At 37.8% G+C, this 25,566-nt stretch overlaps 1 protein-coding gene across 6 annotated transcripts; it reads right to left on the reverse strand.

Annotated features, from left to right (window-relative positions):
- Window positions 1-1,916: 1,916 nt before the first annotated feature.
- Window positions 1,917-24,732, reverse strand: sbno1 (strawberry notch homolog 1 (Drosophila)). Of its 6 annotated transcripts, XM_041810557.1 has the most exons (34): window positions 24,409-24,732; window positions 21,642-21,761; window positions 21,448-21,546; window positions 21,106-21,333; window positions 20,828-20,963; window positions 20,376-20,476; window positions 20,113-20,209; window positions 19,676-19,836; window positions 19,215-19,348; window positions 19,023-19,113; window positions 18,779-18,940; window positions 17,930-18,065; window positions 17,716-17,821; window positions 17,459-17,612; window positions 17,177-17,359; window positions 14,271-14,368; window positions 14,034-14,185; window positions 13,738-13,947; window positions 13,487-13,657; window positions 13,234-13,403; window positions 12,982-13,113; window positions 11,687-11,822; window positions 11,451-11,563; window positions 11,266-11,337; window positions 11,082-11,181; window positions 10,921-10,995; window positions 10,667-10,813; window positions 10,371-10,465; window positions 8,555-8,641; window positions 7,955-8,092; window positions 7,790-7,866; window positions 7,199-7,392; window positions 4,802-4,950; window positions 1,917-4,714 (listed from the first exon to the last, which is right to left on the reverse strand). In XM_041810557.1, the coding sequence occupies exons 2-33, from the start codon at window positions 21,759-21,761 to the stop codon at window positions 4,808-4,810; spliced, it is 4,218 nt and encodes a 1,405-aa protein (XP_041666491.1). In that variant the 5' UTR covers window positions 24,409-24,732; the 3' UTR covers window positions 1,917-4,714; window positions 4,802-4,807. The 6 variants fall into 6 exon arrangements, with proteins under 6 accessions (XP_041666491.1, XP_041666495.1, XP_041666493.1 ...); XM_041810561.1 differs by having other exon boundaries at window positions 1,917-4,950; window positions 20,376-20,473; window positions 20,828-20,960; XM_041810559.1 differs by having other exon boundaries at window positions 1,917-4,950; window positions 20,828-20,960.
- Window positions 24,733-25,566: the final 834 nt, after the last annotated feature.

A 25,566-nucleotide genomic window follows, 5' to 3' on the forward strand; every position in this document is an offset into this window, starting at 1 on the left:
ACAGTCTTTTTATATGTGGATTAAAGATTTTAACATGAACTTTACTATAAAAAAGGAACTTGTCATGGACTGAAAAGGAAATAAGTGAATAGTAAAAAGGTTAATGATAATAAACTTGTCCACTGAGCGGTCTGTGAGGTTTTTACAGTGAATTAAGACCTTAAGGAGTAGTGGTGGACTTTGATGCTGACCTGGCTTGACTAAAGTTTTTGGAAAGTGGCAATAAAGCCTGCAATTGAGTGCAATTAAAAAAAAACAAAAAACATTAATGCACATATTGTGGCTTGATTGCAATTAATGCCATTAATCTTGAAAGCCGTGCAAAACACGTCCTTAAAGAACTTTATTTCATAAACCAAATCACTTAATTTCTTAAAAAATACAGAATAACAATAATTTGAGTAAATGTAATTAGTTGCATTCAACCTCTAATGCCTAGGGTGTTTTGTGCATGGTGTTTGTATTAGTTTGAGAATGTTTTGATAAAACTGTATTATAATCTGTTTCTTTTTATTCTAACAGACAAAAAAATCAGACAACTTTTAGTGACTAATGTCAATTTGTTGAGTGCTGAAATGTTAAAATTACTTATAACAGGCCAATGAATTGCTTTCTAATTGAAGTTGATTTACATCCTTTTTAAAATGTTTAATATCTCCATTGCATGGCTGTACATGGCTGGGCAAGGTTTGGGACTGATTTTTGATTTCATTTTCTAAAATTTGAAATTTAGCCATGGGAATTTTTGAGTGTTGTATCAAATCTGAATTGCAGCACCACACCATATACTATTGTGTCACGCTGTATGATAAACAAATCATTTCACATTTTCTAAAATACAGAAACCTTTACTGTAAAACACTGAAGCTCAGTATGGATGCCCCAGAGTTTTGTTAAGGCAGGTTTTACCTTTGAAATCCTAAGCATTCACAGAACAGACCCAGACTTTACCTGTCATATATACAGCATTCAGATTAAGATCACCAATTACATGAAATAACCAGACATGTTTGGTTTAGGTCAGTGGTAATCAACTGGTGGGTTGGGATCCAAAAGTGGGTCATGACGCCATTTTAGGTGGGTCTTGAAAAAAACTGGTTAAAAGTAAGTGACGTATGGAAGGCCAAAGCCCAAATACATTCATACACTTTCATTAACCTTGTGTTTCCATGGTAACAAGTACATTTTATTTGTTTTTTGAGAGCTAAACCTGAGAAAAAAATGGTTTCCATATTTAGTTTTAGTTCCTTAACATCTCTGAAAATTCACATTTACCATTGGAAACAGAATAAAATACATTATATGCATGCATATCAGGCTAGGGTTTCTATAATGGCATGCTTGTCCTATTTGTTTGATCACATTTTGTTCCATATTAGATACAAATTTCAGTATTCATTGTTATATAAAACTGACTTGTTGAAAATTTTCAGAAATCTGGGTTGCTTATGCAGCAGGTTGTAGGTCCTGAAACTAGATCAGTTGTGAACCACTGGTTTAGGTAAAGGGTATCACCTGAGGAGAAGAGCTCTTCAAAATAAATCACAACCACAGCTAACCGCTGCATTTCCACATCTTCTGACAGGCAGGGCCGGCTCTGGGCATTGGACATTTAACCGAGTCTGTGGAAGTGACAGCAGATTACATTCTGTTTGATTTGGACCCTTATATTTCACATACATCTTCTCAGGGTGATTGAGACTTTCAGGAGTACAGAGCATGATTTAAAGGGGGTTATAAAAGGGGCGTACATGCCCATTTACATGCCATGATAGACAAAAAGGTTTAAAAACAAAATATACATAAAATCTAGTGATGAGCTATAAGAAGCAAAAATAACTTGTTTGCCATAATTAAATTCTGACTTTTCTCTACAAAATACAGTTGATATATGCATGGATATAAAAAATACAAAGTAGAAGTATAACAAGCTTTATTGAGCATTACACTCATTTATTTACAGATCCTGTTGAATTTTTGTACAACTCTTTGTCAGTAGTGCAACTCGTGCAGTAATGTGAGGGAAACAAAAGTCTTTCAAGTGTTCTAACTTCAGGGTAGAGCCAGTCTCTTGCACTCAAATGCAATTAAACCACATCATGACAAAATAAAAACAGGAAGTTGCCATAGTAAAATGGTGGTTATTCAACGTAAAAGATGTGACCAGAATGCAGAGGTTTTTGGAGACAATGACATGTGCTGTAAGAAGAATTTAAGCTTTACAAAGTGTAAAAATGATATGGTACAAAGACGGCACCTGTTTTTGAAGACTCGCATACAGAGGAGGGTGAACACATCTTAGCACGAGCTAATCCACAGGTCAGCAATGTATTTGAACATACATCCAAATCTGAAATCTGAGCTTAAGGGACTACACGCTCACTTTCCTTCACTCTGTCCCCTGATCTAGCAAACGACTGAGAACAGGAAAGTACACTTTTTAAACAGAAGCAATCATCCTTTTTAATTACAGCTGGGCTCAAGACAGCAGAGGGATCAGAGAGACATGTTTGCATCACAGCTAACCACAGCCACAGAGTAACATCACTGAGTAAGGAGGTATAGGAGGAGAGTTTGAGTTATGGTCATGCATTTCAGATACTTAAGAGGGTCTCTGTGTCAGTTTAACCCCTGAGCAGTGTTGTTCTAAAAATTATACAAAATAAAACAAAAAAATGTACATCTGAGCAGAGCTCTGAAAGCTGTCTGAAAAATTACAAAGATGGTGGTCATCACACTTCCTCAGTCATTCATCATTCATTTTAGTTTTAGTTGATACTAATGTTTATTTCTAGCCTTTGACTTTTCCTGTGCTCACAACTGATTTATCTAAACTTGGGTTCAGGAGGACAGGTCTTAACAGGGCTTCAAAAGAGTTAAAGGACAATATAGAAAATGACACCCGTCTCTTACCATTTCCTAGTATGAAATCCTCCCCACCAAATTTTTTTTTCATAGGGCGTTAGCCAAATATTCAGCCAATTATTGCTGCCATTTTTATGGTTTCAGGCAATTTTTATTGTCACGCACTGAAAAAATAAATTGTAACAAAAAAACAAAATCATTTGCCAATCTGATATTCTCAATAGTGCTTTTTTTTTTTAAAGGTTTAAATAAACAATCAGGTCAACAAATGTGCACTGAGACAACCCCATTTTCCAACTGCCTCTCTGATAAACAGAAATAAAGACCAGAAAAAACCTGTCTTTGTCATCATGACAGGTTGATTTCGTGCCAATTCTGGATTTTCTTTTTTTATTTTAGATGATGAAATATTTAACCTGTGATACCAGCTGAAATAACTGCAAAAACCCTGTACATTTGTGCCCAACGGCTGTCGAAAAACAACCAACAATGACCGTGTTTACATGGACTTGAGTATCCCAGTTTCTGTTTGTGCATGTTATCAGAAAACGGGATGTTTTAGTACCCCGGTTTTGAGAAACCCAGTTTTGCTACCTTGAGGACTCTGAAAGAAATCGAGCTACAGAGCAGACAACCTGCACAGGCGCACCTTTGATTAAACTATTTAGATACTCGATAGATACTATGTTGGACGTGTGGCGCAGACACAGCTGGTCTGCTTCTGTCCAGAGAGAAAGAGAGCTACAGTAGGCTGCTGTGTCTGAGCTGCAGCGGTGTTAAAATGTGTCTAAATGTGCTCATTTCATATGTTTGGTAAAGTCAACGGTTTAATAGTTTCAGTCACTAATAAAACGCGAGTGTAGTTTATTCTGGAGACAGAATAAACTATCTACTTTATCTTAAATGTGATGTCGGCTTTTATTAGTGGTAAGCCCAAAATAATTCACAGTAGCCTCATTTTTCTCAGATTAAAAAGAATTTCAGCATCACAGACACCTGTTCAGATACAATGCAGTAATCAAAAACAAAGATACTAGTATTTCTAATGTCTGCAGGGATAAGAAAATCCTGGTGTCTCTGTGGGCATGTTAACACAGTATCACACTCATAACCACAATACCCAAGTCCATGTAAACACACTCAATAAAGAAAGAAACTGACTTTTTCTACAAAACAAACCATGGAGCTTTGATTTAGTTTGAGAAAAAAAGGACAAAGCAGAAACAAACAAAGGCTGGTCAGAGAATACGATGCAGGTGGATCCTGGAAAGAAAAGAGCTGATACAACAGAGAATCAGACAGTTTGATTCCTGGACTTTTTCTGCATTTTCTTCTACGTCAACTAAACAAATGCTTCTAAACATTAGTGCTGAATGTCTGAGGAGTGATGGTTTCTATTATACATTTAAATATGCAATTGTAGTTTAACATTAAATGCCCATTTTGAGTTAATTAAGGTAGATTTTCTTATGGAAAAGAAAAAAAAGCATTTGCTTCATACCAGTTAGTCTGAACCAATCAGCTTTAAGTAGAGGAGGAGTGGATGATTCAACAGCCACAAGCCAACATGCCCTCTATGTTCTGACTCCATCAATATATCACAAACTTTTCACTCTGAATGTCAGAGGACAAAACATCACCTGTCAAATCTCTTGAGATGAAAGGAGTCTCTGGAGATTAAAAAAAACAAAGAAGAAAAAAACCCTGAAATCTTTTCTCTGTACAAACCACTGCTTCACATCCAAGCGTCGCCACGGTTCAGTGGGACAGCTCGGGCCCTCAGAGACATCGGGAGTTGGTGGTGGTGAGGGTGCATGAGGGTGCAGAACAGGGACAGTAGTTCTGGAGCCTGCAGTGCAGAGACAGAGACTGATGAGTCAGATCCCTTCAGACTGGGACGTGGACTCAAGGGGAGTTGGAGATGGGACTGGTCCACCTTGGACTATGTGTTGGGTGCATGACTGAGACTCTGGGGATGGAGCTGCTGCCGTTTTTGCTGCTCCTGCACAGCGAGCTGCTGGGACTGGTCTGACGTTGACAGCTTGTTGATTAACGGAGACACACAGTTGGCTGGAATGATCAGTCCTGGGTAAGAAACAACAATCAGCCTGTTAGAGTGACAGTTTAAAGACTTAGAACATGTATTGTAGGAACGAATGTTCCTTGAAAGTTTTCTTTCTGGACGAAAACATGAGAAGAACCATACCACTAATAACTTTGTCACAAATATGACAACTTCATAGAAACCTTCCAACAATCCAATATATTAATTAGTGATGCACAATAAGTATTCTTTTTAACTTATAATTTCCAACTTCTGATAGCTGATAAACAATAAGTACAGATTTCTTTTTTTTCAATAGTAAGATCGGTCGATATATAGTGTGCAGTGATATTTATAACCCATTTACAATCAACTTCACTTGTGTTTACATCAAAAAGCAAAGAAAAGTTCTGACTTTACAGCTGCATTTTGTTTTTTTTTTACTTCAACTAGAACATTTCTGCACCAAAAAGTCCATCACAAACTAAGAACCCACATACTCTGGTTTTAAAGCAGTTTTTCTTTACTTTTGTCGTGGTAAATGTCTTGACAAACTGTCAAATCTGACATTTAAATCAACAAAACAAGAATTTAGCTGACATCTGTCCAATCAGGCGTGTTTCCCTATTAAAATACAGATAATTAAAAGAAAAGGTAGAGTGCAATCCTACATTAAAAATCAAGGAGTTAAGAGCCTGTTGATGATTTGTCTGCAGATGAAAAACATCAATATGTACATTAAATATGCTGTCATGCTTAATAGATAAAGAGGTTCTGAGGCATCTGTTACTTTTACTGAAAACTTAAAGAGAGCTAGTGTTTTTCATTTAAAGAAAAAAATAGGCACTGACACAAGTCTTAACAGAGAGGAAAAATGTTAAGCGCATCCTACATCAAAAATAAAGTTTTTGTCTGTGGGTAAACTGATGTTATTGATCAGACTGTGATGGAAACCACATTAAACAGAGCAGGCAGGACCACGCCTAAAAAGTAGTGGCAGATTGAGAGACTGATTCAGTCATTAATAGCTTTGCCTTTTTGGCTGTCTCTGACAAACTTTCTGTTTTCAAATGCCTGCTGTAGATGTACTCTGCTCCAGCTTGGTCCTTATACTAGCTGCAACTGCCATTTTATATTCGGTTAATAGTGTGTCGTTAGGATGATGACTGATGATAGTTCCATCTTCCTATGAGTTTGTTGAGGAGCACATTTTAGTAAAGACTAGTAAAGGCATGTTTAGTCTACACTGTGGTCTCGAAGGCTTCTTCTTCTTCCTTTAGGGTTAATGCAGGGCCATGTACAGCGACGCCACCTACTGTTTCCGAATGTGTAGTCTAGTGAGGAGTAAATTAATGCCTTTATCATTGGAGAGTTTATCAGTTAATATTATATTATTGAGATAATAGAATTCTATAAAAAAAATATTTGCAAAATATGCCAATAATTTCACAGTACCAATAGTTATCCTTCATATTTAATAAGAATATGTTTTTATGGATTAAACAAAAAATACATCATGAATAGTCAAAAATTTAAATATTCAATTCAAAGCAAACCAACTTACATCTCGCATTAGCTTTTGGTGGATTCTAAGTGGACAGAAATGAGTGGTATAAATTTTTCTATTTACTAAACTCTTAGTTCAAGTGTTTTTCCAAAACATCTGCAGATCCAAGCAATTCAGTCTAAAAAGGATAAATGTACAATTCAACCAAATCAGCTCATCTAGCAGTTTTCTGTTCTCCTGATTTGCCTGATTATTGTGGGTTATATTTTAAGGTTGGAAAATCTTGAGTTCCAGAGTAATCTGAGTAAAAATCACATTTGACTGAAAGGGTGCCATGATCTAAATTCAAATAGAGTTATCAGTTTTTGCTGCCAATGGTTTAACAACAAGCTTCTAACTGGAGTTGCTGTAGTCACTGTGAATTTGATTTAGCTTAAATGTCCCAAAATTTTTGGGTTAAGCTGCGGTTAACCGGTGATTGAACAGTCTCCTCCAACATCCTCTGATGTTAAAACCATCCCAGTCTGAGTTTATAATGTCACTCAACAGCTCACAATCAGGCACAAAAGCACAAACAACTACTTTTTGCAGGCCAGAGAAAGCATTATTCAGTTAAACAGACAGTTCTGCTGATACAAATCAGGCAAGATCTAGCGAGACAAATGTATCTTCTTTCTTAAAGGTTAAGTTGAGGATTTGATGGTTCTTTCAATAAAGCAAGGCAGCTTATTTCCCCAACATGCCAGACTATTCCTTTAAACAGTCGTAATTCTTCAGCTTACCGACTATCCTCTGTCCATCTTCTGTTCTGAGCCGGACTATCTGCACCTTCACATTGGTTCCACTGACTGGCGTGAGGACGCCTTCCACCTCGTTCCACACACTGAGCACCGAGCCGCACAGAACGTAAAACGTCCTGCACCGAAGACCAATCTCACACTGTAGACCCACTGAGGCTTTCTTACAGTTCCCACGCCTGTGAACACAGTATCAAAAGAAAAATAAATATGAGAGAAAACTGATCCTTCATCCACGTATACAGAGACTGGTGCAATTCAGCATTGGATTTAGGTTGAAGATGATGGTATTCTGTATTTTCTCATGGACAACAGCTACTTCTAAAAATATTTAGTTTACAAAAATGTCCCACATACAAAGATGTACATTTTGAAAGCTGAGGATATTTTAAACAGCTTGTTTCTGTCATTTTTAGCTGATGTAACAAACAGGGATGCTCACTGATTTATGCTTATTGACAAGTGTGAAGCTCCATGTCTACAAATAAAGGACAAACTTCAGGCTGTGATGAATTTTTAAACAAGTATAGAATATCATCTGCTTTAACCTTTGGCAGAGATATTTTTAGCACTTACCAGTATGCATGAGAACAGATTTTAGCAGAAGACATGTACTGATCTGTCCAGTGCTGCTTGGCATCCTCTGACAAGACCTAACAAGGTGAAAAGGAAAAGGTCATAACTCAGCACAGAAATCAAAGTGTACACCTTAGACGTTTGTATAAAAGAACATCGTTTAACCTTTTTAAATTTCTTCTTGATGTCGCTGTAGGTCTCCAGTTTGAGCTGTTTACCCGTATTTGGCCTGTAGACCAGGAAGAGCCTCTTCTTAGTGTTCACCTCTTTGACCAGGATGGCCGTTTTCTTGTTGTTCCTCATCTGAAAAAAGATATTAGAATACATTAAACTTGGCAGCTGCACTGGGATGACTTGAAATTTTAAGACACACAGGCAGGAACACTGAGCCTTTGAGACTGTTGTCTTCTTTCACAACAGTAGTGTGTTTATCAAGTTTTTCATAAACTGTACTCTTCTAGTCAGATTTTGGCAGTGTCCCTGCATTCTTACTACTCAATTCGACTCACATGATCACGTGTGTGGCATGAAGGGGCTAAAAACTATATTTCATTGTAAAAGACTGTTCAATAACTCTAATTCCTTCGTGAATCTTGGGATGTTTCTGCCTGAGACACTCTAAAAACAAAATTTTAGACTTTAATACATGAGCAATATCAACGGCTTCCTTCAATTCAAAGATAGATCATTGTTATCCACATTTTGAAATTATAAAAACAAGATTTCTAAATATGCCAAAGAAGCCACTCTAAAAGCTTTCCTCACCTGTACATAGAAGCCGTCATCTGGTCCGTTCTGCTCTGCCCATACGTGCGTCGCTTCCTCCCATGACATCCCCCTCTCCACACTCACCTGTAGCAAAAGACAGGTGCAAAGTCAGGTAAAGCCATCTCAATCTAACTATACTATTACTGATCCTCTATGAGCCAGCCCGCACCCTCAGATCCTCAGGTGTGGGCTTCCTGGTTGTTCGTAAGTCGAGGCTCAAAACTAAAGGTGACCAAGCGTTTTGCATCAGGGCTGCTCCACTTTGAAAGACATACCCAAGGAGATAAGGCGTGTAGAATCATCCTCTTTTATTAAAAATCACTTCTTAAAACTGATTCTTTACAGACTTGCTTTTATGTGATGTTGTCTTCTTATGTGGCTACATCTTATTAGATACACTCCATTTAAGTTTTTAGGATATCTAATTTCCTTATTTTTTAACTTGCTTTATTCCCTATTAGCCTGAATTTATTGTATTGCCCTCTGGGCTATTTTCAATTTTTATTTCCTTCCTCTCTATAATGCGTGGATCTCCATCTGTTTCCTTTTTTATACTTTTGTCATTATACTTATTCATTTCACTATTCTATTTCTCTTATCCCATTTTACTGTCTTTACCCTCCTGGTGTCTTAGTTTGCCTAGTATCTTATGATATCTGCATTCTTGAAGTCTTATGAAGTTGTTGGATTATTGTCTTGGTCAGGTTTTTGTTCAGCTTCTTGAACCATGTGGGCTCTGTTGTTATTGGGTGTCATTTGTTCTGCTGTCTTTTGTTTGGGTTTTGTTGCTTTGTTCTTCTGTTTTTCACTGCACATGTCAAAGTGCTTTGTAAAACCTTGGTATTTTTCCATGAGACCCTCCTTACACAGATCCAAGAAAAGCTAAGCCACCCAGCCCCCATGTGAAACAATTTTAATTGCTTTAACTGAAAAAATTACAACATAACGGGCCTATTTCTTATTTAAAGGGTCCTTACTACACCTCTAAAAGACAAAATGATAAAGAGGATCTCTGATTTCTAAGAGAAAACGTTAACATTTTCAAGTTCAAACAGTCTGTAATCAACATAATTTTTTTTTTTTTACTTTAAACTATGGATAAATACGTGAACCAAGACTTGGAATTTTTGAGCTTATAAAGTCAAAATAGCCAACTGCATAGAAGAAAAATCACAGCAGATAAAGCTGTTTGCCTTCCTAGTATTACAGTTGAGAGCCTAATCAAATTATACTTTTTTATTGGGACTAATCAATAAGAAAAAACTTGTGACAGTAGCCTAGAGTTATCACATTTTAATAATTATCTATACTTATAAGAGACATTTCTGTAAACTGGGACTATCAAACCACTGCTTTCAGTTTTGTTTCTTTTGAATTTACAACTTTAAATGTTGCAAATTAAAAATACTGCATCTCTTTAAATCTATGAAATGTAAAAATGTATGACTTTTTAAACTTGAACGTGTTTTTTCCCATGAATTTCCTCTGAAATACTAAGTTTGGTTGCTTGTAAATATCCATCTTTATCATGCCAAAAATGTATAATTTTTCTAAAAAAAAAAACAAAAAAAAAAACCAACTCAATTTTTTTCTGAAAAGATCCTCTATATTTAAAATCTTTTGTGATGACCCTAATTCACTGTCATACATTATGTTTCTAATTTTGGCTTTAAACAATAAATGTACATCTAATTATGACGGTGTCTGAGCAGACAAAGCCCTGCACACTCCCTGAGATAACCCACTGGGGTGCCTGTACCCAAGGTTGGGAACCAATGCCTTAAACTACTGATTAATATTATGAAGAGCGTACCGTGTAGAGCTCCACATGTCCTGATGTAGTGTAGCCTGGTGTGAGGAATTTCCTGCAGTCCACTTTCTTCACCTTTTCATCCCCGGAGCCCAGATCTAACGGAGGACAGAGACATTTTTACTCATATTTACAACATTTCAGGTCCAACGAGGCTCTCAAATCAAACATTCAGGGAGATTACGTACAACTGATTTTTCATTATACATAGTGTTTTGAATGATTTGATATGAAAAAAATCCTTTCTGCCCTAGTTCTTGTAATTATCTGTTGGAAAGGATGAATAATGAGAATCTTACCGAGAATGCCCATGTCATATCTGCCGTTCTTCTTGGCCTCCTGTATAACGGCTCCCAGAGTGTCAGAGAAGTACTGGAACAAAGCATTCTGCTGCTGGACTTCCATGCCCAAAATACGGTTCAGGAACTTTCCAATGTTGTTGTAGTCTGCAGTAACATGCATAAGATTCAGGTAAATATTTCTGAAACTGTACACAGCCATCAGATTTAACATGAAGATACTTAGTTGTTGTTATGAACTATCTTAAAATCACCTTTGTCCAGTGATAATGCTCCAGATCTGTCCTCGATGTTTATGAGTCCCACACCTATCAATCCACCCTGAATTTCTGCAAAAGAATTGTGTAATTATTACTTAGCACATAAAAAATATTTAAATATAGCTTTAGAAAAATCTACAAGGTGTAAGTGGTACCTTTGAAGAAATCTCCTTTGAAGTCAGCAGGTGGAGACACTAATGGAGAATCAAGCTTTACAATGGACTTCATCACAATTTCCAAAGCGCTTCTACCGTACTGCAGCAAAGATGAACATGAAAGAGTTAAAACTGATTTAAGACAACAGGAAAACATCTGAGAAAAAAAGCTTCAAGTGTTTACCTTGTTGTCAAAATTAAACCTGCTGAGATCTCTGGTTTCTGTTGCTCTTCTGTCTCCATGTGTTAGAGCACCCTGTTACAAAAATGTGACACACGCAATTAATGAGTCATGTACGTTTAAAACTCTTCAAATCTTTCTTCAAAAACAGTACAAGAATCATGATTATACATCCAATTAGTCCATACCAAGCTTTCTAATCTTTTGGCAACGATGGACGCAAATCTCTGCTCTCCTGCAAGCTCTGAAATGAGGAAAACGTATTCTGGAGCTGTGACCTGGTTTGACCGATGAGTTCTCCCTGTTAAACAAAAAACAGAACATTTTATAGGGAACATGTTATTCCACAGTCATGGCTAGAGAAACTGGCCCTATGTCTACACAGGAGGGTACACTGAAAAACAGAGGGTTAGTATCAACTGACCAAACTGCTGTATGGCTCTGTCTGCACTCCATGGCAGCTCCAGTGTCATGTGGACTCTCCGCCGCTGGTTCTTCACCCGACGATCAGCCTGCAGGGAAATACCTGAGCTGGCAGCTTCCGAGATGATGGCAATGTTCTGTAAAACAGGAAAAAACATTACTTAAATGAAAAAGTGGAGTTTGCGGACTTTTGGATTAAGTTTTACTTCACAACTACACTCCAATTACACCCCTTGTGCTTGCATTAGCATGCAAGTACTGTACTGTTTACTGTGCAAATAGCATCGGATAAAGGTCAGATCAGAAGTGATTATAATTATCTTCTTCAACCTTAACACGAAAGCTTCAGTCCTGTCTCCCCCGTCAGCTTCAAAAGAAAGTCCACAGGCTGAAATTTCTGTGTTAAAACTTTAAGATATAGGATAAATCATTTCCAAGAGGCAGATATATTTTAAAAAGGGAAAATAGAAAATATTGTTCTGAAAAGGCTCTCCTTTTTCCAGCTGCGCTTATAAGCAGGAAGTGCTGCATTTTATTAAAGGCTTAAGGAGCTTAATTTGTTTGTGGAAAATTAATCACTCCCAGATATCTTCATAATAACAAGACTGAGCTAGCAAAGCATTTTTGTGTTCAAATGTGTCGTGAAACTTCACTGCTGCGCTACGATGGACGATGTTGAGGACAAGTTAATATCATGATGATCAGTGAAAAAAAAAAAACAAGATAGATGGAATATAACTTCCAAAATTAATAGCACGACTTTATCCAACAAAATTGGCATTTACAGCCCTCCCCTTTTCACATTAATTAGTTTGCAACCTTCTAAAAAAAAACAGCTATCTGTGATTTATCATTCATACTGTACATTTTTTTACATCTTCCTGCCACAGATTTAAATGAGCTTTATAGCCAACTCTGGCTGAACGGTTTTGTTCTGCATGGCCCCTGTCAAATGAACCAAAAAAACTAAACTAAACTTGACAAGCTGAATCACAAGCGACTACACCAGACTGCTTGATTTGAGCTGCGATGGCTCGTATCAGACTGCTGCAACACTGCACGTGGCAATTGACTGCTACCATAGTGCACGTGTTTTCAGAAAGTGTCAATTTTGCCCGTCTACATGGAGATGGCGGTGCTCTGAAAACTTTTCACTCTGGAGCTCATTTCCAAACTGTTCAGTTTTCAGGCACCCAAAACGCTACAAAAGTTTTGCGTTTTACCTGAAAACTTTTTGTGTACAGGGCCCAAATGTTGATCCAGCCCCTAAAAGCGATGATTCACATTTGTGTTTACCTTCTCTCCATCCATGAATCTCTGCTTCTCTGTGAGGTTGAGGATTTCCACTGGTACATCCAGCTCAGAGCGGGATTCATAGGTGATGCTGCCGTCATCGTTACTGACCACACGACCTTTACGGCCAGTCATCTGGAGAACAGGTGATGAATGATTTGTTGGAGATTAGACAAAAAACTTAAAGGTAACCAAAAATCTAAAGGTAAAAAAATAAACCAAGAAAGAAAAATACACAACGCTATGATATTCTACCTCAGCCACATTTTCTGGTCCCCCCAGCTCATCAATGAGCTCGTCCAAAGTGTTGGGAGGCAGATCCTCAGCCAGCTCCTCCAGCTTTTCCAGCAAGTTTCTCTTCATTTGCTGGGCGTGCTCCACTGCGTCTTGACTTGTTACGCAGCTGTCCTGACTCTCCGCTTTGACTTTTGAACAAGCAGGGACAAAACATTCATTAATCCAGTAGAGGATTATTGAGAATGCAGCAAGTCTGTGACTTATTGCTTACCTGTTGCAGGTGTGCTGGGGGGGTTAACCTGGGCAGAAAACGCAGGCCTGGTGGAGCCCAGCCCTGAAGCTAACAAGGCACTTTGAATGGAGTCTGGATCGATACTCTTCCTCCTCTTTTTCTTCTTCTTTTCTTTCCCTTTCTTTGGTTCTTTTCTGATGAGCCATGGATCTGGGGCAGAGGAAGATTTTTCTGTGATTACTGTAGTTAATTGAAAATCATTTCCATTTAATGTTCCTCACATGTCTCACCATCTTCCTCGTCATCATTGGACTCATCTCTGAATGGGTTGAAGTCATCGTCCTCGTCCCCTGAGCTGACAGATTTGAAGCTGTCGTCACTGTCGCAGTCTTTCCCTGAATCTCTGTCCGATTCCTCTGACTGGCTCTCGTCCGAGCTGGATCCTGATAAACCTCCATGCTTACGCTGCTTCTTCTTCGGCTGCTTTTTCACCTCTGGACCTGGAAAGATGATCAAAGATATGTAAATGATTCTACCATTTACTGGGATGTTATTCAATTAACTTCAAGCTTGATTTGTTTATTACCTTTCCTCTTCTTGCCCTTCGGCTCTGGTTTTGCTGCAGTCTCACTGGGAGAGGGAGTTTTCTTGGCTGAGAGGTCGATACCCAGCAGGCTATAAAGCTTCTGTCTGTCAGGAGCTGGAAAGTGCTTCTCAATCAGAGACTGCAGCACACCTCTACAACAATAAACAATATTTTAACACAGGGACATACAGTACAGTCTACAGGTTCAAAATGAGATTTAGTTCCTCAGATGCTTACTTTGCTGTTGACACAAAGTCATTGAGCTCGCCTCCTCCTTCTTCCAAGGCCTCGAGAGTTCTCGCCTCTCCAGTGGACTGAAGACCGATGACGACACACTGCAGAGGAGACACCTCAGTAGTTTAGACACTTGGACTGAAGATGCCACTGAGCTTCAGTGTTTTAAAAAATGTCAACACATTTAAAGATATAACACTTATAAAAGTAACACAACAAGAACAAGTAAATCAAACTTTATTTAATGCTTCAGCTTCAGCGTATTAAGTCTGCCAGGTTTATTATTATTAGGTATATTTTTTTAATTTCTTTTATTCCAGTCCCACAAGAGGTTGTAGACCAGGGGCCAGATTTTGTCTAGACAGCCACTTTAGGAGCTAGACCTCAAAATGAACTAAATTAGAATATGTTGGTCCAAATAACATTATTGTATTAGTATTTTCTTTTACAATGTAAGTTATTTTTAAGCATCAACAAAGAGATCAGTCCCTATCACCAATGGGCAATCTCGATATCTTATAAAGGACAGAAAAACAAGTTGTAGAGCAACTCTGAAACGTCACGTTGGTGCAATAAATTGTTGTGTTTTTTGAGCCCTGCAGTGTGCGAGACGTCATTCTGTCCTTTATCAGTCTCTTCTTCGGCTCAGCACCTGCCCACCTAGGTTTGGATGTGCGTGTAGACATTTTTTTTTCTTACAATCACAATATCTTAGCTACATATTTCTAGGACTGCCATAGGTTTGGCGGTGGAGGGAAATAAAGAAAATAGATCTTCTGTTTTGATTCTCAGGCAGGAAAATCTCACTCTCCAAGAGCCTGAAGTGAAAAGTTCACACAGAAAACTGCAGATTCAATTGAGACTGGACTGATAAGTACATGTTAATCATGCATCCCATTAACTTATAATAGCTGACAGGTCCATTTCTAATCAAATGGTTCGAATATCGAGTAATTACTGATAAAACTATTTAAATCTTGATCGTTTTGGGGTTAATTTGAGACAAAAGATACCAAAGATACCAAAATATCTTTATTCAGTGATCCTACACTTTTTAAAACAAACCCCTTACAGAACATAAAATTGTCCAAAGACCCACACATAACCCTCACCCTGATTAAACATTACTGCCATTCGTACTCCTAGATGCTGTATTTTAAACTCTTCAACCTAAATACAAGCTCTTGTCCAGCTGAGTGTGGCTTCTTACTTTTTGTGATCCTTTGAGCAGCCAAATAAGAAGCCCTCTGTGCTTTCTCTTGTGGTTCTTTTTATGCTTGGCGAGCGGTACATTTACGTGTTATCTCACAATCATATCTGAGTTTTTATTGGCCCAAAGCTGAACTGTGTTGGAGTTATTGGTTAAGTATGGTTGTTTTATGGTGCCGTGGTCCCTCTGTGTATTTATTTGATTTTTAATTACATGGCATTACTTGAATAATTTAATATGAATTATTTCAGGGACACCCAGAGGTCCCTGGACCCCAGTTTGAGAACCACTGTTTTAAAAGATCTAATTTAAGACTGTAAGGACTTTGAAAGATCTGAGCTGAGAAAAATGAGTAGCACTTTTACAAAGAAAAAAATTAAAGAAATGTGCGATTCTTAATATTCTGGACCAAGACTGAATTTTCTGATTTACTGCCAGTTTTATGAAAAGTCAAAAGGTATAGGGCCAAGAAGTTTCTGGTCACAAATCCCCAAATTTGAGAATTTATGGCCTCTATTGAATCAATATAACATATAGGGATATTCATAACATTTTTAGCAGGTATGCTGAGATGACTCAACAGTAACATTTGAAAAGGAGAACAGTGTTTTTGTAAAAAGGTTAAGGTGGGAAACATAATAATCCACAGGTTAGAGAAGTAGACTAGTGTTGGACAACAGTGCAAGGCTTATATAACTTGAACAAAACTGAGCATCCTCCACTTCATTACCTGCATTCTTATAAATATTAATGATTCAACTATGTTGTAAATTTAGTTACAAAGGCAAAATATATAATCAATAAAAAAATGGAATGCTATTTCCTTTATATCTTAAATGCTTAAATGCTTAAAGCATAAATGCAAAAAAAAAAAAGATTAAAACTGAATTTGGCTAGGAAAAATTAGACATGTATTTGCCAATCTGCCTTCTAAAATGAAAGACCTCTTGAAATTAAAAGTAAGACTTTTTAATGGCCTTAAATTTCAAAAGTACAATGACAGACTTAAAGACTTTTTGTGGATCTGCAGGAACCCTGTTTCTCCTCCTAACATTTTCTAAATGTAATAATCTTTTGGGGGCTAGATATGACCCCTGGGCCACCAGTCAATGATCACTGCTGTAGACTATTCTTTAAACAGATATCTCCCTTCATTTTTAAGATTACACCACCTCTGTATCACTAACAATCAAAACAGGTTTGTTGATAACATCTTAAATAATTTAGATTTTATTTTTGCAGGGGTGCAATCATTACAGCCCCAGGGGTCACCTCTATAAATTCAAGTGTTACACAGAAACAAATTTCCCTCTGACACTGTTATGCATGTAAGCCACCGCTGCATCAATAGCTTAATATTTGCAGTGGATTTAACGCCTAACAACCTTGTACTTTTTGTGTGTTGAAACTTAATTGGTGAAGCCAGACCTTTCTACCGAGCTGGCATAGAATGAAAACAGAATTAAACTAGAAGAATGTGTCTGAATTTTAGTAGACTTGAAAGCTTCCAAAATTCCAATGTAACTCCCCTGCTTCTCACAGCAGTGTGTTGTCAGTAGTTCAGGCTGGTTAAAAGAGGAACGGTGTGTGTTTTCCATAGAATTTTATCCCAGTAAATTTGATAAAACTTAAAAACTTAGATTCTTGATCAATTAGTCATGCAGCCTTCAGCCTTGTTATTTTTAACAAGCTATCTAACCTTTCCATTCTGGACCTCCTCTCTGGCCAACTGGACTACTCGGTGGACTTTGGATGCGATGCAGAGGTACTTAAAGAACCTCTGGTGAGCGGACCAGAACTGGCCCCACATCGACTTCTTCATGCGTTGCTCTGCCTCCATCAGGTTTGCAGCCTGCTGGAACTTCTCACGTGCTGTCACCCACTGGGAGAGGCAGGAGAAGAAATATTTTTTACCAACCGAAAGAGCAAAGAAAAGAACAAGCTTGGTAAACAAATCTAAACGCTTAATTCTTAGGCTTACCAGTCGCACTGACTTGTTGTACATGTTGATGTATTTGTTACTCAGGGGAACCTCCTCGATCTTAAAGGTGACACCTGTGAAACTCAACTGCCTTGCAATGTACATCCCCCTCAGTTTCATGTCCATAGCCACTATTTCCATGGCACCCACGCCTCTGAAATTGAGGGTAAAGCAAAGGACATTAATGATTGGTCAACTGTCAAGCCAAGTGATACCTCTTTCTTTTGCCAACATCATCTGAAAAGAGAGAAACTCACCTGCGCTCAACAGCTTGAATGAAGTTGCCAAACTCTCTAAAGGGTGTTTTGTGTCCCCAGATACCCAGGCGGTTCATATAAGCCATATTTCGCGGTTCAGAGGCACCTAGAGAGGAGAATTGCAATTTCAGGTTAGAAGATATTTTCTAACCAACTGGCCACATATTTACAACTGACTGCCAAAGTATTAAAAGCAAGTATCTTTGTTTCTTACCTGTAGCACTTGCATAAACAACTCGAGCCTTTGGGAGTTTGTTCTGCAGTTCCAACACAGCGAGCCCAGTTTTTGTAGGTTTGGATGATCCGACTGGACAAACATTTTTGGCTTTGTGACATTCATCAAAGACAATCTGAAGACATTCGGTCAAGGAACAAACCACATTTTTGAAAACTGTAACTGAACCAGTATATGGTTTTGTTTCTACCCAAATAGCTGCAATTTTTAATCCCTGGATCTACATTCTGAGAGAGAAAGTGTTCCTTTAAATGTGATTCTGGCAACTATATCAGCCATCTGTCTGCAATTCAACCCCCACCTAAAGACCTACAAAGATCTGGCAAATCATTTTGAAAATGTGTGACAAACTGATGGCAACACATGGTGAGGGAAAGCAATGATTTCACAAAACTGCAACAAAAGCAGGCATGGAAAAGACTCAGGTTGTCTGTATTGATAATCACTAATGTGACAACATAGCAAGCAAAAAAGCAGCCAACAAGAGCAAATCTTTCTTTAGAAGTTGGACTACAGAATCCTTCATAATCTATCAGTTAGAAATGTTAAGCTCTACAAGCTCAAACCCAACTATTTTTAAACTACAGCCCCCAAACAGGGCCTTTTAAGGCGGGAAATTAAATCCCAGGAATCTAAAGCCCGGTACCTGTAGTCACTACACATACCAGATTTTAGAAAGGTTCCTTGGGGAAAGTTCTTGCAGGAAAAACACAGCTGAAGAGGTTCTTCTAACTCAATTTTATCGAATAGGTATAACTCAGGAAAAAAAAAAAATTCTATCTTACCAAGACCTTTATGTACTAATGCTAGGTTCTCTGAAAAGGATACAACTCCGTCAAAGTCCTCTCCACACCAGTGAAGAAGCTGCTGAAACCGGGTCTTATACTTTCCTTCTGATTGGCTCTCACCAATCAGCGAAGAGTAGGTGGCAAATATGACTCCTTTCTTCACACTCCCATTGTGTTTGGAGGAAATTTTGCCGTATTTGAACTAGAAGTACAAAGAACAAGTGAGTCACAATTTGATAAAACATAAATGCACAAACTGGTTGCATAAAGTTAAAGTTTCACACCTTGTTGAGCGAGTGAACCTGGATGTTTTTGGCTCCAATATCCCTTAAATCCCTCTCAGCATCGTACTTCAGGTCATTTGAGACACTAAACCTGAACAACAGAAGATGATATACAGAAAAATGAGTATTTATGATTGACTGAAAACTTAAATTTTAAACTTTTGTTTGAAAATAATGTAATGAGGTATTCACCAAAGTGATCTCTTCCTGCCTAAAAGGTAGTTCTCATAGATTATCCCTGCAATGGTTCGGCCTTTTCCCACACCGGCTCCATCACCGATCAGATAGGCAGCACGGTCGCCACTGGGGAGGAACGTCTCGTGTTGCTGTAATACATGGAGGCAAATTAACAGTCAATTAAAACAACCAAACCTTGTCTTTCAAACCGATACACTTAAGGTATGGTAAAATAACTTCATTTATAACCATTTGTAGATTTCGTTTACAGTGAGTCCGCCTCCTTTTCACTTTGGCAGAATCAACTTTATTAAAAAGAGTAATACGGTACGATATAGTACAGTCTATAAAACATTATTTTAAAGATGCATTGAGTTTTTTTCCTTTAAGTTATTTTGAATGATCTTTTTCCCACTCCTATAACTGTTGATTATTACTGTTTGTCAACTACTGAACTAAACCCAAATGCTGCTTACCTGAGCTGAATACGTGATGGCTTCCAGCTGCAGTGCAGACAGGCAGCCTCGATCGATGGCTTCTTCTGGGATGGACAGCCTGTACCACACATCAGGGGGGCTAACACTAGACAGGGAACTGGTCTCCACAACAGGGTCTGGATGCCGCAGGCCAACTTTTACTGCAGGGACAAACTGACTGTCAGTGGATCAAGCAATTAACTGTTTCAATTAGCCTGATCATAGCACTGTTTCTCATTTGTTTTCAGAGGTTGGTTAGATTTATAGAACACTCCTGAATAAATATGGCTACTCTTAACCATTTGGTATACATCGGTGTTATCCAGATAAGCCAAGGTAGGCATGTTTCAGACTATTTCTTCGCATATGTTGTTAACTGGATTGTAAAACAGTTTTTCTCCTATACTATTGTTTTAAACACAACAGGCCTTACTCACATTTCATTGGCATGTACTCTGCATAAGTCTCTGCATGACCCAACTCTTCCTCTTCTTCCTCCTCAGGCTCTTCCTCCTCTTTTATTCCTGGAGGTTTCTGAAGAAAGAGAGTATACATACATGTGACACATAAAGCTTTGTGACATCATTCTGCTTTGAAGCATGAACTGAACCTTTCCATATTTGATTCAAACGAACTAATGGTGCCTTAACTGACCATTGGATTTGTCTTCATCTCCTCAAGTCAATGTTGTAGTGCTTACCAGTGAATGTGTGAAGTTTTGCATTTTAATGTTGTCATTTATCCAGATCCTGGCAGCATCTTTACCCAAAACTTCCCTCTTGAAGCCATTGTTGGTTTCTGCTGAAACACCAAGAGAAACAAAACCAGGCAAGTTAGTTCAGTTTCTCAAGTACTGACAAATGCTCATTTGAAAGTTTCAGAGCTCTGAGGGGGTAACTGAATGTCAAGTTTTCAATCTAGCAAATGCTACAACACAGTAAGTATCTTAACTTAGCATCAAAAATATCAGCAACTACGATGAAGACTGATTAATGCTTCAGAATGCTATGTCATTATTTTCATATACAGCCTTCATATAAACTCATTCAGGTATGGTGATTTGAAACATATCACATTTTGCAAGGTAAAAAGCCCAATGGGTACAAAAGAAAAGCAAGTTAAAGATCCAAATTAAATAAAACAATCACTTACCTGTTGCGGCTGCTGTGGCCACAGGTGTGGCAATGTCAGGTGGAGGCTTTAGCTTCATAAGCTCCATCAGGCTGTTGCCTTTTAGGCCTGTGCTCTTTACACTGCTAGTCCTTAGAAGATCTTTTAGCTGAATCTGCTAAAAAAAAACAAAAAAAAACAAAAAAAAAAAAACAAAAGTAAACAACCTTAGGGCAGTAGAATAAACCAAATGATTTTTCTGTGTTGTTCCTTATAGAGTCAAAGATTGGGCATAAAAAACAATGTTTCTAAAAGCATACCTGATCTCTGTTAGAAGGCACAACTGTGGACACCGAAGGGGGGATGCTTGTGGTGGAGGGGATGGGTGAACCACGCAGGGCTGAGTTAGTGACATGAACCACCTTGGTGACAGTTATGGTGTGTTTGATGTTGTTTGTAGCTGATGGTTTGGTCACAACACCACCAAGTGATGGCAACTGATTCAGCTGATTTAAGACAAACGTGGTGGTTGATGGCTGAGGTTTGTGCTGTTGAGAGCAGAGAGAAAAATATTTTAATAGACACCACAAAAAAATGTGAGCTGCACCCCAACTAAGTGTCTTCAATTATTAATAAAGCAATCTAATGTTCTGTGATCTCACCCTGATAGTAACTATTGGGACTGGAGCTGGAGGCTCAGCCCGAACAACTTCCACTGACTCTGTCGCCATGCCAACATCCAGGGAATTGATGGAGATAGACTAGAAGAGAAACAGACCCAAAACATAGATAATAGGCTATGAAAATGTTTAAAAATCTCTAATGATTCATTAGATAAGAAGAAATATCATCTTACTTGCTGTGTTGAAGAGGCTTGTGCAACATCCTGAGATTCCGCATCAAACAAACCGATGTCATTTGGGCAAATGCCACTCTCACTGAGGGCGGCAAGAAGCAAATCCTGTCCCGGATCCATCTGCAACACAAATGTTTATGCTTGTCATTTTATGTACAGTGTTGCTTATTCGTGAATCAACACGAAAAAAAAAATAGAAAAAGTGCAAAATGTAAAAAACATGTTTATTAAAAGATATAGTTTTCAATAGAAACATGACTGACATTAATTTTGACTGTCACAAAATGTTTTACATCACATTTTAAGAAAAAAAAAAAAAGACAAGTACCCTCTATGTTTCCATGTCCCTCTTATTTTATTTTATAACATATTCTGTAAATAAAGACTTGTTGGCCCAATGTTTTACAATATTAGCCCCCTATTTAAGCAGATTTTATTTCAGCAGCTACTTTCCATTTAGTTTCAGTCTTTGTCTTTAGAATAACTTTCTTTTTAGTTTTGGTTTCATTTTAGTCATTTCTACATACAAAATATACTGGAAAAAAAATTAGACCTTCATTGCACAGTGGAGAAATAGCATGTATTTTTATGTCCAGCACTAACATTTGAGTCTGGATTTTGTTTCCTTGACAAAAGCTAAACTTACTTTTAGTTTTTAATAATCCAAGATCTGTTTTTTAGCTCGTCTCAGTCTTGTCTTTTCATGGAAAAACAAGGTAGTCAGCAAACATTCATAGTCAGAGTTTCAGTTGACAGAATTTAAACTGCATTTATGCACAAAAAAAATCTTTCCTGGGAATACTGGAAGTCTGTTACATTTCATGTCCAATCTATTTAGACTAATTATCCTGCCAAAACAAAAGGATTAATTCTCAAGAGACCTAGCTATGTAAATATTAATTATGATGCAGAAGTGGCATCGTAATAAGCACATCAGTGTTAATATGTTTAAAACATTCTTATGCCAATATCAGCTTTTATATCAAATAGATACATCAGTAGAAATGTCAGCATAAAAAGATCTGTTTACAAAACTGTATAAACATTAGTACAACACACATGCGTGTTATCCAAAACAGATTGCAACAAAAAGTCACAGCCCAGTTTCAGTGAAAAATAAAGGAGTGAAGACATTTCATCCACAGTTTTTAAGTACATCTTTCCATGGTGCAAATAAAAGACACAGGTAAAGTTATGTCCACCGTGGGACATTTCTGTGTACATTACACATCCAGAATGTGTAAATGGAACAATAACATGTAATTCTAACCACAGGAAGCAACTTTAATTAAAAAAATCAATCCCAACAAAAGAAAAATTAAATGGGAGCAATGTTTGCACTTCGGGTCAGGCTACAGACTTGTTCCAAAGTCACCCAAAACAAGACACGTGTTAGCAATGCCCTCCCTAGGTACGTGAAGCTTCCTGGTGCCTCTGAATGTAGCCACCCTCGTCTACAAGTTAGCGCCGCTGGTTAATAATTATTTATTTCTAAAAAAATGCACTCAATGTATGACAGGACAGTATTTTAGCTGTTCTGGTTCATTTTTCAGCACGGTCAATTTGCACATGCTAACCTTTGACTTGAAGCTTTCAGACCAGCTAAACTGGCCCGGTTTGATCAGGGTGACACAGCTTAGCTAGCCATGCTAGCTTGCTTAACCCTGCATTCAGGGGGTGTGGAAACAATCGGAAAATTTCGCATCCACCTGTGACAATTAAAGTAAAAGCTAACTTAGCAGCGTAGAAAGTTAAGGGATGAGTTAAGAATTTGAGCCGTGTTGCACGATGGTGATAAGAACGCTTTGGCTTTATTTTGACTAGCTTACCGTGATTTACGTAATTATATTTAATATTTTATAGCTGGCTGGCTTACCTGACTTTAGATTTAAATTTAAAGTCAGCTCAGACTTTTTGCACTTGTTGATCGGCAGCTTACCCCTGCGTTTATCTAAGTTTCTTGTTCCATCGAAGCTGTTTACACATCACGACTTTGAGCTCGTCAACACACAGAACCTCCCCACATGGGAACTCCGAGGAGCACGTGAAGGCAGCATAATAACCGAAAGCTAACGCAGATGGTTTCATATTTATGACAATGACTTTAGACTTTCTCAATTCTTTTACAATAGAGTTGAGACAACTTCGAATGTGACATACAATGGGCATTTAATATCACAGAAGGTGATAAAACAACCGCTGAATGTTAACTAACGGTCGACTGGGAGACTTGATGTTCTCATAAATGTCAGTTGTTCCTGACGTTATGCCTACCTTGTAGTAGGCCACCTCGTAAAAGCGAAAATAAACCCTATATAATATGTAATAACTGCATGTTTACTTCTATAACGACTCTCAAACTTTGGTAACAGCGTACATGATGTTAACGTTTAAACGCAACGACTTGTAAGCTAGCTCGTTACGTCTGTGCTTCTTAAACTTGTCGAGTTGGTTTTAAAAGGTACAAGAAAGCTTAGATGGGCTTAAAATTTAGTTTACAAAACACCACCGTTAACCATTTGTCACAATGCGTCCTTACCAAACCTCTCCAGTCTGCTAAGCTAACTGCACTCGCATTGCTGAGATGTTGTTGATGGTGCTCTCACGCACTGTCATTGCTGTTGGTTGCTAGCATTAGCAACACTAAGCTTAAAACGGGGGGAAACAATTCTATATTACCGTGACGTGTCACCACGTAGCGACAAGCTGGTGTTGTCAGAAGGATAAGGGGGTCTTAACAACAGTCTGGGAGTTAAAATAGACTTGCCTGGCAGTTTAACAACCGCGATGTGTCTCGGTCGGCGGTGCTCCGTATTTCAGATGTGTTGTCCTCTCCGCTCCGCCGCGCGCTCACGCCATCTTTTATCAAACGCTCAGCCGCATGCTGGTCACGTGATGAGTAGGCCAACAGCGGGCGTTTTTACCGTCAAACTCCTCAGCCAGTGTCGATAAAAGCGGGTCTCCAGAGAGCTGCAGGGCATCCTAACATGACAAGAACCCACTACAAGCGAAAAATTTAGCATTTCTTAAACGTTAACACAAACGACAAACATAGCAGAGTCAACGAGCTAATACTGCATCACGTGATCCAGCGGAGCCTGGGTAGGAAGTGACGACGTAAAAAAAATATCCGTTTGTCCTCTTCCTTTTTTCTTCTTCTGCTTCTGTTTTTTTCTATTTATGACTAAACGAATATCTTTTAGTATCTTTTTTACAGATCACTTTTAATTTAAACAAATATTTAATGCCAGTGAGAAAAACAATTAAAAAAATGTACGCACAAATGTTTTTCTTGATATAAAGTATGCGTCGCATTTATAAATCCTTTTTTTAATCAATTGTATGATATTGAATTGCATTATTCAGTAGAACTGAAAACTGTGAGACTGACAAAGTACAAAACTTATCTCTAACATAGGTTATGTGAATTTGAGGAAGCCGGTTATACAGTCAGGGGAAGTGATATTGTTGAAAAATACTTTCAGGTTTGTTTGTTTTTTTCTTTACCACAAAGCTTTTATTTCTGTTTTTTTTCCCCTCAACTCATTACGGGCTCCACACCCAAGCTAAAGTTGAAAAGTTAAACTTTAAAATCTTAAACAAACGTTTTATTTGTTCTAAAAGATTTGCTTGAGATTAGATTGTCTTTTGCAGTTATTATAGGACATTTTCATTTTAATGAGGATAAAATACTGCACCAAATAAATTTAATTACTTTTCATATGGAGAAGTCATAAAGAAAAGAAAACAATTTTTTTTCTAAATACTTCTGTTATGTCAGGTAAACATGTTACTCTAAGATAAAATTAAAACGGACAAATGGAGGAATAGGTTAATTGTTTTTAAGGTAATTAGGTTTTCCTCCAAATATTGTATATCTTATATCAAAGTACATAGTGGGAAAAAATAATATCTGTCTGCATGG

Source organism: Cheilinus undulatus, linkage group 17 (genome assembly GCF_018320785.1).
Source record: "Cheilinus undulatus linkage group 17, ASM1832078v1, whole genome shotgun sequence".
In the NCBI taxonomy this organism is placed as follows: domain Eukaryota; kingdom Metazoa; phylum Chordata; class Actinopteri; order Labriformes; family Labridae; genus Cheilinus; species Cheilinus undulatus.